Genomic DNA, 18,425 nt, shown 5'->3' on the forward strand with positions numbered 1-18,425 from the left:
TATTTCCTTCAGGGAGAGACTGTGGAAGACAAATGGGATCTGGGTTTCCTGGTACACAAATCAATAAAAGCTAGTGCACAGCTAGAAAAGGTAATCAGAAAGGCGAATGGAATGTTGGCTGTTATCTTGAGGGGATTGGAATTCAAAAATGAGGAAGTGATGATTCAGTTCTACAGAGCCTTAGTCAGACCCCATCTGGAGTCCCGCATTCAGTTCTGGGCACCGCACCTCATGAACGATATAATGGCCTTGGAAGGGGTTCGGTGTAGATTCACCAGAACGATATCAGGGCTTAAAGGGCTAAATTATGAGGACAAGTTGCATAGACCTGGCTTGCATTCAACAACAACAATTTACATTTAAGAACATAAGAAATAGGAGCAGGAGTGAGTCACACGGCCCCTCGTGCCTGTTCTGCCATTCAGTCAGATCATGGCTGATCTTTGACCTCAGCTCCACTTTCCCGCCCGATCCCCATGTCCCTTGATTTCCCCTAGAGTCCAAAAATCTATCTATCTCAGTCTTGAATATACTCAATGACTCAGCATTCACAGCCCTCTGGGGTAGAGAATTCCAAAGATTCACAACCCTCAGTGAAGAAAATCCTCCTCATCTCAGTCTTAAATGGCCAACCCCTTATCCTGAGACTATGACCCCTAGATCTAGACTCTCCAGCCAAGGGACACAATCTCTCAGCATCTACCCTGTCAAGGCCTCTGAGAATCTTGTATGTTTCAATGAGATCACCTCTCATTCTTCTAAACTCCAGAGAGTATAGGCCTAATCTACTCAATCTTTCCTCATAGGACAACCCTCTCATCCCAGGAATCAATCTAGTGAGCCTTTGTTGCACCACCTCTGAGGCAAGTATATACTTCCTTAGGAAAGGAGACCAAATCTGCACACAGTACTCCCGGTGAGGTCTCAGTAAAGCCCTGCACAATTGCAGCAAGACCTCCTTACTCTCGTCGGCAGCGGCGGAGGAGGAGCCTTTCTTTCTCTCTCCCACAGAGCGGTCGGCAGCGGGGAAGGAGGAGCGGACCTGGTTGGAGCGGCGGCGAGTCGATAAAGCGAGCAGCGGAGGCCTGAGGTGAGTAATTAAACTCACCTACGTGAGTCTTTTTCCCCAGCGGGGAAGGAGCTTCGCGGCTTTTTCAAAGGCAGGGGGCGGGGCCGATTCATTGGTCCCCGTATACAGGTGGAGCGGTTGCTAAACCCGAGACACTACACTAGTAGTGACTCCCACCCTCCCACCTCCTCTAACCTTTTGGGGGGTAGAGGGAATTTAAAGGGTAGGTTCGATTTTATATTTTGTTTTCAGGGACTTAACTCCTGGACCGAAGATAAATAAGAAGCAAAAAGTAATCCAAGTGGGACGTCACCAAGGAAGAGGTAAGTGATTGGCTGGTGAGTATTTTCCTGCTGAATTTGTCTAAGGTTAGAGTTTGTGGATTCTCGGGCCTCTGTTGTGTAGTGGGGGACTGCTGTTCAGCAAGGGCCCTTGAGTATACCTTTTAATTGAAGTGAAATTGGTGGGATTCATTTAATTTGAATTAATTAGTTAAAGGGTAAGTCATGTCAGGACAGCCCAGCCCCGTGTTATGCTCTTCCTGCTCTATGTGGGAAATCAGGGACCCTTCCGGTGTCCCTGACGACCATGTGTGCGGGAAATGTATCCAGCTGCAGCTACTGACAAACCGCATTGCGGCACTGGAGCTGCGGATGGATTCATTATGGAGCATTCGCGATGCTGAGAACGTCGTGGTTAGCACGTTTAGTGAGATGGTCACACCGCAGGTAAAGGTTGTACAGGCAGGAAGTAATTGGGTGACCACCAGGCAGAGTAAGAGGAGCAGGCAGGCAGTGCAGGGGTCCCCTGTGGCCATCCCCCTCTCAAACAAATATACCGCTTTGGATATTGTTGAGGGGGATGACTTATCAGGGGAAGGCAGCAGCAGCCAACTTCCTGGCACCAGGGGTAGCTCTGCTGCACAGGCTGGGAGGAAAAAGAGTGGAAGAGCTATAGTGGTAGGGGATTCTATCGTAAGGGGAACAGACAGGCGTTTCTGTGGCCGTAAACGTGACTCCAGGATGGTTTGTTGCCTCCCTGGTGCCAGGGTCATGGATGTCATTGAGCGGCTACAGGGCATTCTCAAGGGGGAGGGTGAGCAGGCAGAGGTCGTGGTCCACATTGGGACCAACGACATAGGTAGGAAGGGAGATGAGGTCCTGCATCAAGAATTTAGGGAGCTAGGTAGCAGATTAAAGAGCAGGACCTCAAAGGTTGTAATCTCTGGATTACTCCCAGTGCCACGGGCTAGTGAGTATAGAAATAGGAGGATAGAGCAGATGAATGCGTGGCTAAAGAGTTGGTGCAGGAGGGAGGGTTTCAGTTTCCTGGATCACTGGGCCTGCTTCTGGGGAAGGTGGGACTTGTACAAGTCGGACGGGTTGCACCTGAACCAGAGCGGGACAAATATCCTTGCGGGGAGGTTTGCTAGCACTGTTGGGGGGGGGGGGTTTAAACTAACTTGGCAGGGGGATGGGATACAGAGTGGAGCTACAATAGGGGGTGATGTGCAGCCAAATATAGAGAAAAAAACAAGTCAGCTTGGAAGACAGGGCAAATATGTAAGGGCAAGGCTGGATGGCATCTATTTTAATGCAAGGAGTCTTGCGAATAAGGTGGATGAACTGAAGGTGTTGATAAACACATGGGAGTATGATATTGTTGCTGTCACAGAGACATGGTTGAGGGAGGGGCAAGACTGGCAGCTCAATATTCCGGGGTACAGAATCTTCAGGCGAGACAGAGGGGGAGGTATAAGAGGAGGGGGGGTCGCAATATTAATTAAAGAATCAATTACTGCCATAAGGAGGGATGATATATTAGCAGGTTCCTCAAATGAGGCCATATGAGTGGAGCTTAAAAACAAAAAGGGGGCAAGCACTTTGATGGGAGTGTACTATAGGCCCCCAAACAGTCAGGGGGAGATAGAGGAACAGATATGTAGGCAAATCTCAGAAAATTGTGCAAATAATAGGGTAATAATAGTGGGGGATTTCAACTTCCCCAATATTAACTGGGATATTCAGAGTGTAAAAGGCTTAGAGGGTACAAAATTCTTAACGTGCATCCAGGAGAGCTTTTTGAGCCAGCATGTAGAAAGTCCTACAAGAGAGGGGGCGGTACTGGACCTAATTCTAGGGAATGTGGCCGGCCAAGTGGAAGAAGTGCTAGTAGGTGAGCACTTTGGTGACAGTGACCATACTTCGGTGAGATTTAAGGTGGTCATGGAAAAGGACAGGGAGGGGCCGGAAATAAAGGTTCTAAATTGGGGGAAGGCCGATTTTAATAGGATAAGGCAGGATCTGGCCAAAATGGACTGGGATCAGCTGCTTGTAGGAAAATCCGCATCGGAGCAATGGGAGTCTTTCAGAAGGGAGATTGAGACCATACAATGGCAACATGTTCCCGTAAAGGTCAAGGGTGGTTCCAAGAACTCCAGGGAACCTTGGATGTCAGGGGATATACGAGAATGGATTAGGAAAAAAAGGAGGGCTTTTGGCAGATACAAAAGGCTAAAGGAGTACAAAAAGTGCAGGGGGATACTTAAAAAAGAAATTAGGAGATCAAGGAGGGGCCATGAAAAAACACTGGCGAGCAAAATAAAGGAAAATCCTAAGATGTTTTATAAGTATATTAAGGGTAAGAGGATGACTAGGGAAAAAATAGGGCCCATTAGGGACAAAAATGGCAATCTGTGTGTGGAGCCGGCAGATGTAGGAGGGGTTCTAAATTAATTTTTTGCATCTGTTTTCACTATGGAGAAGGACGATGTAGACATAGAAATACGACAGGGGGACTGTGATATACTCGAACATATTAACATCGAGCGGGAGGAGGCCTAAAAATGGATAAATCCCCAGGCCCGGACGAAATGTATCCCAGGCTACTGTGTGAGGCAAAGGAGGAGATTGCGGGGGCTCTGACACATATATTCAGAACCTCTCTGGCCACAGGGGATGTGCCAGAGGACTGGAGAACCGCTAATGTAGTACCATTATTCAAGAAGGGGAGTAGGGAAAAACCGGGGAACTACAGGCCAGTGAGCCTAACATCAGTGGTAGGAAAATTATTGGAAAAAATTCTGAAGGACAAAATTAGTCTCCACTTGGAGAAGCAAGGATTAATCAGGGATAGTCAACATGGCTTTGTCAAGGGAAGATCATGTCTGACTAATTTGATTGAATTTTTTGAGGGGGTGACTAGGCGTGTGGATGAGGGTAACGCAGTGGATGTGGTATACATGGATTTCAGTAAGGCCTTCGATAAAGTCCCCCACAAGAGACTGGTCAAGAAGGTACGAGCCCATGGAATCCAGGGTGCCTTGGCACTTTGGATACAAAACTGGCTTAGTGGCAGAAGGCAGAGGGTGATGGTCGAAGGTTGTTTTTGTGACTGGAAGCCTGTGGCCAGTGGGGTACCACAGGGATCGGTGCTGGGTCCCTTGCTGTTTGTGGTCTACATTAATGACTTGGATATGAATGTAAAAGGTATGATCAGTAAGTTCGCTGATGATACAAAAATTGGTAGGGTGGTAAATAGCGAGGAGGATAGCCTCAGTCTGCAGGACGATATAGATGGGTTGGTCAGATGGGCGGAACAGTGGCAAATGGAATTTAACCCGGAAAAGTGCGAGGTGATGCACTTTGGAGGGACTAACAAGGCAAGGGAATACACAATGCATGGGATGACCCTAGGCAAGAGAGGGTCAGAGGGATCTTGGTGTGCAAGTTCACAGATCCCTGAAGGCGGCGGAACAGGTAGATAAGGTGGTAAAGAAGGCATATGGGATACTTGCCTTTATTAGCCGAGGCATAGAATATAAGAGCAAGGAGGTTATGATGGAGCTGTATAAAACACTGGTTAGGCCACAGCTGGAGTACTGTGTGCAGTTCTGGTCGCCACACTACAGGAAGGATGTGATCGCTTTGGAGAGGGTGCAGAGGAGATTCACCAGGATGTTACCAGGGCTGGAGCGCTTCAGCTATGAAGAGAGACTGGGAAGATTGGGTTTGTTTTCCTTGGAGCAGAGGAGGCTGAGGGGGGACATGATTGAGGTGTACAAAATTATGAGGGGCACAGATAGGATGGATACTAAGGAGCTTTTTCCCTTCGTTGAGGGTTCTATAACAAGGGGACATAGATTCAAGGTAAAAGGCGGGAGGTTTAGAGGGGATTTGAGAAAGAACTTTTTCACCCAGAGGGTGGTTGGAGTCTGGAACTCACTGCCTGAAAGGGTTGTGGAGGCAGGAACCCTCACAACATTCAAGAAGCATTTGGATGAGCACTTGAAATGCCATAGCATACAAGGTTACGGACCAAATGCTGGAATATGGGATTAGATTAGACAGGGCTTGATGGCCGGCGCGGACACGATGGGCCGAAGGGCCTCTATCCGTGCTGTATAACTCTATATAAATACTCTATATATACTCCAACCCCCTTGCAATAAAGGCCAACATGCCGTTTGCCTTCCTAATTGCTTGCTGTACCTGCATGTTAACTTTCTGTGTTTAGTGTACAAGGTCACCTAAATCCCTCTGAACGCCAACATTTAATAGTTTCTCACTATTTAAAAAATATTCCATTTTTCTATTCTTCCTACCAAAGTGAATAACCTCACATTTCCCCACATTATACTCCATCTCCCACCTTGCCCACTCACTTAACCTGTCTATATCCCTTTGCACCCTCCTCACAGCTTACTTTCCCACCTAGCTTTGTATCATCAGCAAACTTAGATACATTGCACTCGGTCCCTTCATCCAAGTCATTAATATAGATTGTAAATAGCTGAGGCCCAAGCACTGATCCTTGTGGCACCCCACTAGTTACAGCCTGCCAGCCTGAAAACGACCCGTTTATCCCTACTCTCTGTTTTCTGTCTGTTAACCAATCCTCTATCCATGCTAATATGTTACCCCCAACCCCATGTGCCCTTATCTTGTGTAACAACCTTTTACATGGCACATTATCGAATAACCTTTGAAAATCCAAATATACGACATCCACTGGTTCCCCTTTATCTACCCTGCTAGTTACATCCTCAAAGAGCTCTAATAGATTTGTCAAACACGATTTCCCTTTCATAAAACCATGTTGACTCTGCCTAATCATATTATGATGTGGAGATGCCGGTGATGGACTGGGGTTGACAATTGTAAACAATTTTACAACACCAAGTTATAGTCCAGCAATTTTATTTTAAATTCACAAGCTTTCGGAGGCTACCTCCTTCCTCAGGTGAACGATGTGGAAATCGTTCACCTGAGGAAGGAGGTAGCCTCCGAAAGCTTGTGAATTTAAAATAAAATTGCTGGACTATAACTTGGTGTTGTAAAATTGTTTACAATAATCATATTATGATTTTCGAAGTGCCCTGTTACCACTTCCTTAATAACAGATTCCAGCATTTTTCCGACGACTGATGTCAGGCTAACTGGCCTGTCGTTCCCTGTTTTCCCCTCTTCCTCCTTTCTTGAATAGCGGGGTTACATTTGCTACCTTCCAATCCATTGGGACCGCTCTAGAATCTAGGGAATTTTGGAAGATCAGAACCAGTCGTAGAATCATAGAAAATTTACAGCACAGGAGGCGGCCATTCGGCCCAGCTGAAAACGAGCGACCCAGCCTAATCTCACTTTCCTTCACTTGGTCCGTAGCCCTGCAGGTCCCGGCTCTTCAAGTGCACATCCAGGTATTTTTTTTTAAAATGAATTGAGGGTTTCTGCCTCTACCACCCTCTCAGGCAGTGAGTTCCAGACCCCCACCACCCTCTGGGTGAAAACATTTTTCCTCAGCTCCCCTCTAATCCTTCTACCAATCACTTTAAATCTATGCTCCCTGGATATTGACCTCTCTGCTAAAGGAAATACGCCCTCCCTATCCACTCTATCTAGGCCCCTCATAATTTTATACACCTCAATTAAATCACCCCTCAGCCTCCTTTGTTCCAAAGAAAACAACCCCAGCCTATCCAATCTTTCCTCATAGCTAAAATTCTCGAGTCCTGGCAACATCCTCGTAAATCTCCTCTGTACCCTCTCTAGTGCAACTACATCCTTCCTGTAATGTGGTGACCAGAACTGTACGCAGTACTCAAACTGTGTTCTAACCAGTGTTTTATACAGTTCCATCATAACCGCTCTGCTTCTATGCCTCAGCTAATAAAGGAAAGTATTCCATATGCCTTCTTAACCACCTTATCTACCTGTCCTGCTACCTTCAGGGATCTGTGGACATGCACTCCAAGGTCCCTCACTTCCTCTACACCTTTCAGTATCCTCCCACTTATTGTGTACTCCCTTGCCTTGTTTGCCCTCCCCAAATGCATTATCTCACACTTCTCTGGATTGAACTCCATGTCACTCTAATGCCCACCTGACCAGTCCATTGATATCTTCCTGCAGTTTACAGCTTTCCTCCTCACTGTCAAGCACACGGCCAATTTCTGAATCATCTGCAAACTTCTTAATCGTGCCCCCTACATTTAAGTCCAAATCATCAATATATATCACAAAAAGCAAGGGACCGAGTACTGAGCCCTGCGGAACCCCACTGGAAACAGCTTTCCAGTCACAAAAACACCCCTCGACCATTACCCTTTGCTTCCTGCCACTGAGCCAATTTTGGATCCAACTTGCCACTCTCCCTTGGATCCCATGGGCTTGTACTTTTTTAACCAGTCTGCCATGTGGGACCTTCTCAAAAGCCTTGCTAAAATCCATGTCGGCTACATCAAACGCGCTACCCTCATCAACCATCCTTGTTACCTCCTCAAAAAATTCAATCAAGTTAGTCAGACACGACCTTTCCTTAACAAATCCATGCTGACTGTCCTTGATTACTCCGTGCCTTTCTAAGTGACGATTTATCCTGTCCCTCAGAATCAATTCCAATAATTTGCCCACCACCGAGGTTAGACTGACTGGCCTGTAATTACTCGGTCTATCCCTCGCTCCCCTTTTAAACAATGGTACAACCAATCCTCCGGCACCACGCCTGACTCCAATGAGGATTGGAAAATGATGGTCAGAGCCTCCGCTATTTCCTCCCTTGCTTCTTTTAACAGTCTGGGATACATTTCATCCGGCCTTAGAACCATAGAAAAGATACAGAACAGAAGGGGGCTATTCGGCCCGTCGTGTCCGCGCCAGCTCGAAGAACAACCAGGTGCCTATTCTAATCCCACCTTCCAGCACCAGGTCCGGAGCCCTGCAGCTTACAGCACTTTTGGTGCAGGTCCAGGTACTTTTTAAAAAGAGTTGAGGGTCCCTGCCTCTACCACCAATTCAGAAAGAGAATTCCATACACCCACCACCCTCTGGGTAAAAAAGTTTTTCCTCATGTCCCCTCTAATCCTTCCGCCAATCAGCTTAAATCTATGTCCTCTAGTTCTTGAACTCTTCACTTGGGGAAACAAGTACTTCATTCTTCCAGGTTGAACTCCATTTGCCACTTTTCCGCCCACTCCACCAACCCATTGATATCTTCATGGAGTCTACAGCTCTCCTCTTAACCATCAACTACACGGCCAATTTTTGTGTCGTCTGCAAATTTGCCAATCATTCAAGTCCAAATCATTAATATATACCACAAACAGCAAGGGACCCAACACTGAGCCCTGTGGCACACCACTGAAAATGGATTTCCATTCGCAAAATCATCCATCGACTTTTACCCTTTGTTTCCTGTTACTGAGCCAATTTTGGATCCAATTCGCCACATTTCCCTGTATCCCATGGGCTTTTACCTTTCTGACCAGTCTGCCATGTGGGACCTTGTCAAATGCCTTACTAAAATCCATGTAGACAACATCCACTGCACTACCCTCATCAATCCTCCTTGTCACTTCCTCAAAGAATTCAATCAGATTTGTAAGGCATGACCTTCCCTGAACAAATCCATGCTGACTATCCCTGATTAAGCCATGCCTTTCCAAGTTACAGTTTACCCTATCTTTCAGTATTGATTCTAATAGTTTGCCCACCACAGAGGTAAGATTGACCGGCCTATAATTGTTTGGCCTTTCCCTCGTACCCTTTTTAAACAATGGTACGACGTTTGCAGTCTTCCAGTCCTCCGGTACCTCCCCTGTATCTAGTGAGGATTGGAAAATGATCCTCAGAGCATCCGTTATTTCCTCCCCGTCTTCCTTCAATAGCTGAGGAAACAATCCATCCGGCCCTGGTGACTTATCAACTTTCAAGGATTCCAGTCCCTCTAGTACTTCCTCTCTCGTTATGTTTACCTTACCCAATATTTCACACCTCTCCTTTTAACTACTACGTCCGGATCATCCCTTTCCTTTGTGAATACGGGGACAAAATATTCATTTAAAACCCTACCCACATCCTCTGCTTCTACACACAAGTTACCCGTATCATCCCTGATAGGTCCCACCTTTTCCTTAGCTGTTCTCTTGTTCTTAATGTACTGATAAAACATCTTCGGGTTTCCTTTAATCTTACTTGCTAATATTTTTTCATGTCCTTTGCTTTCCTTATTTCCTTTTTTACATCATCCCTGTACTTTCTATACTCCTCTAGGCTTTCTGCAGTATTTAGTTTTCTGTGACAGTCATAAGCTTTCTTTTTCTGCTTTATCTTGCCCCGTATACATCTAAACAACCAGGGGGCTCTAAATTTGGCAGTGCCACCCTTTTTCTTTGAGGGGACGTGTCTGCATTGTACCCATAGAATTTCACTTTTTAGTGCAGGCCACTATCTCTGCAGCCTCCTCTTTTAGAACCCTAGGATGTAGGCCATCAGGTCCAGGGGATTTGTCGGCTTTTAATCCTATTAATTTCTCTAGTACTTTTTCTTTACAAATATTAATTACTTTAAGTTCCTCACTCTCATTAGACCCTTGGTTCCCCACTATTACTGGTGTTTTTGTGTCTTCTACTGTGAAGAAAGATACAAAATATTTGTTTAACGTCGCTGCGATTTCCTTATTCCCCATTATAATTTCTGTGTCTCAGCCTCTAAGGGACCAACATTTACTTTTGCTACTCTCTTCCTTTTTACATACTTGTAGAAGCTCTTACAATCTGTTTTTATATTTCTTGCTAGTCTACTCTCATATTCAACTTTCTCCCTTATTATCAATTTTTTGGTCACCCTTTGCTGGTTTCTAAAACTCTCCCAATCCTCAGACTTACTACTCTTCTCGGCAACATTATAAGCCACCTCTTTTAATCTAATACTATCCTTAACTTCTTTAGTTCGCCACAGATGGATCACTTTTCCCGTGGAGTTTTTATTTCTCAATGGAATGTATGTACGTTGACAATTTTGAAATATTTCTTTAAACGTTTGCCATTGGTTATCTACAGTCATACCTTTTAATCTGATTTCCCAATCTACCTTAGTCAACTCGTCCCTCATCCCTATGTAATTGGTTTTATTTAAGTTTAAGACTCTAGTTTTGGACTTAAATAAGTCACATTCGAACTCAATGTGAAATTCTATCATATGATGATCACTCTTCCCCCGAGGATCCTTTACAGTGAGAACACTAATTAACCCTGTCTCATTACTCAAGACAAGATTTAAAATAGCCTGTTCCCTGGTTGATTCCATGACATATTGTTCTAGGAAAGTGTCTCGAATACATTCCAAGAACTCGTCCACCAAACTACCTTTGCCAATTTGATTTATCCCGTCTATAAGAAGATTAAAGTCCACCATGATTATTGCATTACCTTTGTTACAAGCTCCTATTATTTCTTGATTAGTACTCTGTCCAACACTATAAACTACTCCCACCAGTGTTTTCTGCCCCTTGTTATTTCTCATCTCCACCCAGACTGATTCTACTTCCTGATCTCCTGAGCCAAGATACTTTCTCACCACTGTCCTTATATCATCCTTTATTATCAGGGCTAACTTTCACCCCCCCACCTTTTCCACATTGCATCCACGTCTCTGTAATGGCTACCAGATCAAATCCATTTATCTCTATTTGTGCCAGTCTTTAACATAGTAAAACATCCCAAGGTGCTTCACAGGAGTGATAATCAAACAAAATTTGACACCAAGCCACATAAGGAGATATTAGGACAGGTGACCAAAAGCTTGGTCAAAGAGGTAGGTTTTAAGGAGCATCTTAAAAAGGAGGAGAGGTACAGAGGTTTAAGGAGGGAATTCCAGAGCTTAGGGCCTAGGCAGCTGAAGGCATAGCCGCCAAGGGTGCAGCGATTAAAATCGGGGCTGCACAAGAGGCAAGAATTGGAGGAGTGCAGTGATCTCGGTGGATTGTGGGGCTGGAGGGGGTTATAGATAGGGTGGGGCGAGGCCATGGAAGGATTAGAAAACAAGGATGAGAATTTTAAAATCAAGGCGTTCAGGGACCGGGAACCAATGGAGGTCACGAGCACATGGGTGATGGGTGAACGGGACTTAGTGCGAGTTAGGATACGGGCAGGAGAATTTTGGATGAGCTCAAGTTTATGGAGGGTGGAAGATGGGAGGCCGGCCAGGAGAGCATTGGAATAGTCAAGTCTAGATGTAACAAAGGCAGTAGATGAACTGAGGCGGGGCGGAGAGGGGCGATGTTATGGAGGTGGAAGTAGGCGGTCTTGGTGATGGAGCGGATATGTGGTGGAAGCTCATTTTAGGGTCAAATGGGACGCCAAGGTTACGGATGGTCTGGTTCAGCCTCAGTCAGTGGCCAGGGAGAGGGATGGAGTCGGTGGTTAGGGAGCGGAGTTTGTGGCGGGGACCAAAGACAATGGCTTCAGTTTTCCCAATATTTAGCTGGAGGAAATTTTTGCTCATCCAGTACTGGATGTCGGACAAACAGGACAAATCAGACAGTGGAGGGGTCGAGGGAAGTGGTGGTGTGGTAGAGCTGGGTGTTGTCAGTGTACATGTGGAACCTGACGTGTTTTCGGAGATGTCGCCGAGGAGCAGCACGTAGACGAGAAATAGGAGGGGGCCAAGGATAGATCCTTGGGGGACTCCAGAGTTAACAGTGCGGGAACGGGAAGAGAAACCATTGCAGGTAATTCTCTGACTACGACTGGACAGATAAGAACGGAACCAGGCGAGCGCAGTCCCACAGTTGGACAACGGAGCAGAGGCGGTGGAAGAGGATTTGTGGTCAACCGTGTCAAAAGCTGCAGACATGTCGAGAAGGATGAGGAGGGAGAGTTCACCACGATCACAGTCACTTGTGACTTTGACATGGATCGTTTCAGTACTGTGGCGGGAGTGAAAACCTGATCGGAGGAATTCAAACATAGAGTTGCGGGAAAGATGGGCATGGATTTGGGAGGCGACAACACATTCAAGGACTTTGGAGGGGAAAGTGAGATTTGCAAGGACAGAGGGATCAAGAGTGGATTTTTTTTTGAGGAGGGGGTGAAGAAGGCAGATTTGAAGGGGAGGGGGACAGCACCTGAGGAGAGGGAACCGTTAACAATATCAGCTAACATGGGACCCTTGAGGTTAGAAAATTGAGGGGTGATCTAAGTGAGGTGTTTAAAATGATGAAGGGATTTGATGAGGAAATAGCTTCTCTGTATTTACCCTTAGTGGGGGAATCCAGAACAAGGGGGGGGGGTCACAATCATAAAATTAGAGCCAGACCATTTAGGAGTGAAACCAGGAAGCACTTTTTCACACAAAGGGTAGTAGAAATCAGGAACACTCTCCCCCAAAAAGCTGCAGATGTTGGGGGTCAATTGGAGCTTTCAAAACTGAGAGCAACATCTGGTTCCACATGTAGGAAATGTGATTTAATTGGCTGTAAAGCGCTTTGGGACGTCTTGAGGTCATGAAAGGTGCTCTATAAAGGCAAGTCTTTCTTTCTTTGAATAGTAGTTACTGTTGTAATGTAGGAAATGCGGCAGTCAATTTACTCACAGCAAGGTCCCACAAACAGCAATGAAATAAATTACCAGATTATGTGTTTTTTTTTTAAAAAGGTGTTGGTTTGAGGGATAAATATTGGCCAGGACACCGGGGAGAACGTTCAGGAGCGTCAGCCTGGATTTTGTGCTCAAGGCCTGGAGTGGGGCTCAAACCCATGATCGTCTGACTCAAAGGTGAGAGTGCTACCCACTGACACTTGGAAATATTCATTTAGAAAGACATAATTAAATTAAGGACAGCCAGCATGGATTAGTAAAATGCAAGTCGTGTGTGACAAATGGAATAGTTCCGTGAGGAAATAACAGTGTGTATCGATGAAGGAAATGCAGTGAATGTTGTGCATATGGATTTTCAAAAGATGCTCGATTAGGTACTGCGTAGAATAAAAAGAAATGGGCATTTGAAAAAAGAATGACAAGAGTAAAAGGCAGGAGAATAGGACTAAGCGGATTGCTGGCACTGCTGCAATGGGTTGAATGGCCTCTTTCAGTGATATAATATTCAGTATTATGATAATGTTCTTAAATATACTTCACCAGGCCAAGCAAGTCACAAAATGAATGCAGATAATTTTATTGATTATAATTTTAAAAATATGGTCACACTAACCAGGATCGTCATATTAACCCATCACTCCTGTCCTCACATTGCTTTCCAGTCTTCTAACACCTCCAATTTAAAATTCTCGTCCTTGTGTTCAAATTTCTCCGTGGCCTCGCCTCGCCCTACAAACCTCCCTTTAACTCTGGTCTCTTGCATATCCCCCACTCCTTTCACCCCACTATTGACGGCCATGCCTTCAGCCGTCTAGGCCCCACGGTCTGCAATTCACGCCCTAAACCTCTCCAACTCTTGCTCCTCAAAACCCATTTCTTTGACTAAGTTACTAATCACCCATTCTAATATCTCCTTCTTGGTGTCAACTGTGGTCTGTTTAGCCTCCTGTGAAGTGTCTTGGAACATTTTACTACATTAAAGGCACTATATAAATGCAAGTTGTTATGTTTGATGACCAAGCTGAGTAGAGTTAGACAAACACAGCTGAAGTGGCAACTGGGACACTATATTTGGCCTCGGCGCCCCAAAGAGTGGGGGCGGGGAGAGAGAGAAAGAGAGAGAGAGAGAGAGAGAGAGAGAGAGAAAAGGAAGGGGAAATCTAGTCAGGGTTCCCACAACTAATTGCTATCCGGTGACACCTGCTTGAAAGTATACTCGTTTGAATGGTCGAGTGAGGACAAGATTGGGCTTATCTGTGATGATCTCCGTGGTTGAATAGCCTGCTAATGTTCAACGCCTAGGCTCACACATGAAGAATGGCCGCTTGGGAGAGGTACTGCAGTGCCTATGGAACTGTATCCCAGCAAGGAATCAATGGGGAAAAAAAGGAAGACTTACATTGAGTTACATCGAAACTACAGCATAGAAACAGGCCATTCGGCCCAACTGGTCTGTGCCTGTGTTTATGCTCCACACGAGCCTCCTCCCTCCCTATCTAACTCTATCAAGATATCCTTCTATTCCTTTCTCCCTCATGTGTTTATTGAGCTTCCCCTTAAACACATCTATGCTATTCGCCTCAACTACTCCTTGTGGTAGCACATTGTATTTATGCATCGCCTATCGCGATCTCAGGACATCCCAAGCGCTTTACAACCAATTAAGTACTTTTGAAGTGTTGCAATGTGGGGAAACCCGGCAGCCAATTTACACGCAGCAAGGTCCCACAAAAAGCAATGTGATAAATGACCAGATAATCTGTTTTTTTTAGTGATGTTGGTTGAGGGATAAACGTTGACCAGGACACTGGGAAGAGCTCCCCTGCACTTCGTTGAATAGTGCGGTGAGATCTTTTACATCCACTTGAGGGGGCAAGCTGGAGCCTCGGTTTAATGTCTCATCCAAAAGATAGCACCTCTGACAGTGCAGCACTCCCTCAGTACTGCAATGGGAGTGTCGGCCTGGATTATGGGCTCAAGTCTCTGGAGTGGGACTTGAACCCACGACCTTGTGCCAGTGCCTTAGGAGAGAAGGGGGGGAAAAAAAATACCTGGCTGTGTTGTGAACTATTGGCGATACGGTTGAATTAAGAAGTGTACAGTGATTACGGGAGAGATGGCAGGAACAGCAGGTACTAGTTACATGGAATTCAACCGCACACCTTCTGCGGTTGGTCATCGCCCGGCCTTGCTGCCTGGTCCATTGGAATTCCGGAACTTTCCCCAGGATTGCCTCCTGCTTCTGCAGTCACCAGTCTTGCACTCTGTGGTCTCTCAAGAGAAAAAAATATTCTCAGTCAAAAAACTAAAAGGCAAGTTTAACTGTCGCTGCATTCCCTCCCTCAAGTCCTGAACCAACCGTATCCCGACAGACACTGCCTGGCCCCCACACACCATACGATGCCAGCCAGAAATAATTTACAGCTCTGACAATGGCCCAGGGATTGTGGAACGGAGACATACAGATCGAGAACGCCCAAGGAGCCAACTCACTCTGTGCTCCATCAGCTGATCTCAACTACAGGGCACAATGGGAAGTGGGACCTAAGCGACACAGACATGGTATGGTAGTGAGCCTCAGTGCCTTTGGGTTAGGGTGGGGGGCGCAGAAAACAAAAGGGTGGAAACTGCTGGCATTTATGCACACACAGATATCATTGGAGGACGGGATCAGGCGTGGCCGTAGTGCCTTCCATAGTTGAATAGCTCGACAACATCCATCACCTCGCCTCACACACGAAGAATGACCCCTTGCACCAGGAATTAGAAAGGCTGCCGAACCCGTAGAATCGGAACCCAGCAACAGAAAAAGATGGGTGTGGATTGGAAACTGGGCAGAGAGATAGAAAAGCAGTTGCATGGAGTTAATGCGCTCTCTCGCTGGTAAATATACTTTTTTTTAAAACAAAAACAAGAGGCCTGACGGTTGCTGGGAGATGCACAATTCTAGTAATTGCAGTATCACGATCCCCCACCAGACATTGCTCCCAAAGGGACCAATCCTTCACGCAATCGTGGGAATATTGCAATAATTACAGTAAACTGCAGCTTAGAATCCACTCAAGCAACTCGGTTGCACAAACCGCAGAGTCACTTTTAGAAACACAGTCACTGCCACATAGCCCCTGTTGTTGCACTCCATGTCTCCCACCACCAGCTCATGCCTACCACTAACCCCACAGCGGCAAAATTCCTCAATCGCAGCTGGGATTATTCCAGTGAGAAGCGAAGAATTTTTCACGCACGGGTACAGACGACCGGCTCGATTGGGTACCTCCTCATGCCTGACTACGAGCGGCAGATCTCTTGGGTGCCGGGACCTAGCTGGGGTGGGGCGAGAATGCAGTTGTAATTAGTCTAATGGCTCCCTGCAGGCTCAGCGCGCTAAGGCAGAGAGCAGCTGAGCCGTAAGGGCCAGGCTCGATCATGGCTCTGTGGTGTGTTTGCTGATCGCAGCCTAGGGCAGCGCCTAAGGTTCTACAGGCCATTGGGCAAGGTGGGGGGGGGGGGGGGGGGGTGCGGGGAATGTGGCACGACAGACAGGGTTACTGCCCGTAATCACCAGCTAGCGAATCTTGCTGGAAACTGTACTCAAACACGGGACATGATACAGCGAGCGCACCCCCACCCCCCCTCCCTCCCTCCCTCAACCTCCTTACTTAGGCAACATATTAGTGGGTGCTCATCACCCAGGCAACCCTATCACAGGTCAGCATCTTCAGGAGAGGAAGTTGGGGGGTCGGTGGGAAGAGGAGGGGCAAAAGAGTCAGCCTCCATTTAATGTAGCCCGAGTTACAAAGTATTCGAATCGTCAATGTCAGGGGGAACACCATCATCTCCAGCTTACCCTCCAAGTCACACACCGTCCTGACTTAAAAGAACTTGTATTTCTACAGCACCTTTCACAACCGTAGGACGTCACAAAGCGCTTTACAGGCAACAAACTACTTTTTGAAGTATAGTCACTGTCGTAGGGAACTATCATGGAACGGCTACAGCACAGAGGGAGGCCATTCGGCCCATCGAGCCTGTGTCACTATCTTGACTTGGTCACGCATCAGCCATTCCTTCATCGTCACTGGGTCAAAATCTTTGAACTCCCTCCCTAGCAGCACTGTGGGAGAACCTTCACCACACGGACTGCAGCGGTTCAAGGAAAAGGCCCACCACCACCTTCTCAAGGGGCAACTAGGGGATGGGCAATAAATGTCGGCCTTGCCAGCAACGTCTAAAGCCAGAGATCGATTTTTAAAAATCAGTACTTGTGTCGTTCTGGTCTCATCAACTTCTGGCCACTGAACAGAAAACTGACAGGTTTTGTTCAAAGATGACAGCATAAGTTCAACTGCAAATACTAGAGGACTGTACATAACTCGCACTCAGACCACAGACATGTTATCATCCCATCGCTGTCCACCCGTCCAACCCCGGAACGCCTGGCTGGTTTATTACCTGTTTTCCGACTCTGTTTGGCACTTTGCACTTCCTTCTGACACATGCAGGCCGGACAATCGCGACGTCACATTAGCCTTCGAGTCCTCCTCAGGTGCTGCATTTAAAATAAATTTGATATTATCTTCATTGCGACGGCATAAGTACGCTGTTGAAATAAGATGGGGTGGGAAAAAAAGGCCACTCAACTCAGGGCCTGCACTGAACATTTTCATCGCCCCTTAATGCCCTACTTGATCAAAAATCTATCCAGTTCCTTTTTGTACTCTGACAGATTCCACATTTGCTCGCTATGCTGGGCAGCAGCCTCTAACCTGGATTCACAAATGAGAGATGACTCATTGCAAGAGGCTTGTGGCTTTCATCAGTTCATTAATCAGCACCCCCCCAACCCCCTTTTCTATCAGTGGAGCAGGATTCATCTCCCAATGCTCAGCTTTAACCCACACTTGGCTCTCAGGCCCCCTCCTCAGGAAGATTCTCCAGCCTCTGCCCCTCCCCATGCCCTTTGTCCATCTGCGGAGCAATTAAACACCTTTTAATGATACTCTAAATCCATCGCCTCGTATTGCGCACACCCCCAGGGACCGTCCCGCACCCACCAGTACTTCACCCCAGTGTTTACAGCTCAAAATCCTCTCTCCACACACATCCCAAGTTTGGAAGGGCATGTCCAATCACTGTTCTGCCAGATGTTTTTTCACAGTTGATGGGGACTTGATCCCACCACCTTCTGAGTCAGAGGAGAAAGTGGTACTACTGAGGCCACGGCTGACACCTTTCTCAGCCTGGCATTAATGTGCCTTCACCATTTTTCCATTCATTTGTCAGCCTTGGCTCAATGGCAGCACTCTCGCGTTTGAGTCAGAAGGTCGTAGGTTCAAGTCCCACTCCTGAGACTTGAGCTCATAATCCAGGCTGACGCTCCCAGTGCAGCACCGAGGGAGTGCTGCACTGTCGGAGGTGCAGTGTTTTGGATGCGATGTTAAACCGAAGCCCCGTCTGCCCTCTCAGGTGGATGTAAAAGATCCC

At 46.6% G+C, this 18,425-nt stretch overlaps 1 protein-coding gene across 1 annotated transcript in view; it reads right to left on the minus strand.

Annotated features, from left to right (window-relative positions):
* tmed8 (transmembrane p24 trafficking protein 8) overlaps positions 1-18,425 on the minus strand; it is a 25,106-nt gene that overhangs the window by 1,811 nt on the left and 4,870 nt on the right. The window contains exons 2-3 of the mRNA XM_067992197.1: positions 17,394-17,490; positions 15,104-15,212 (exon numbers count right to left, since the gene is read on the minus strand). Of these exons, the coding sequence (XP_067848298.1) occupies positions 15,104-15,212; positions 17,394-17,490 (206 nt within the window). The remainder of the gene's footprint in view (positions 1-15,103; positions 15,213-17,393; positions 17,491-18,425) is intronic.

The sequence above is a fragment of the Heptranchias perlo genome, chromosome 10 (genome assembly GCF_035084215.1).
Source record: "Heptranchias perlo isolate sHepPer1 chromosome 10, sHepPer1.hap1, whole genome shotgun sequence".
NCBI lineage: Eukaryota > Metazoa > Chordata > Chondrichthyes > Hexanchiformes > Hexanchidae > Heptranchias > Heptranchias perlo.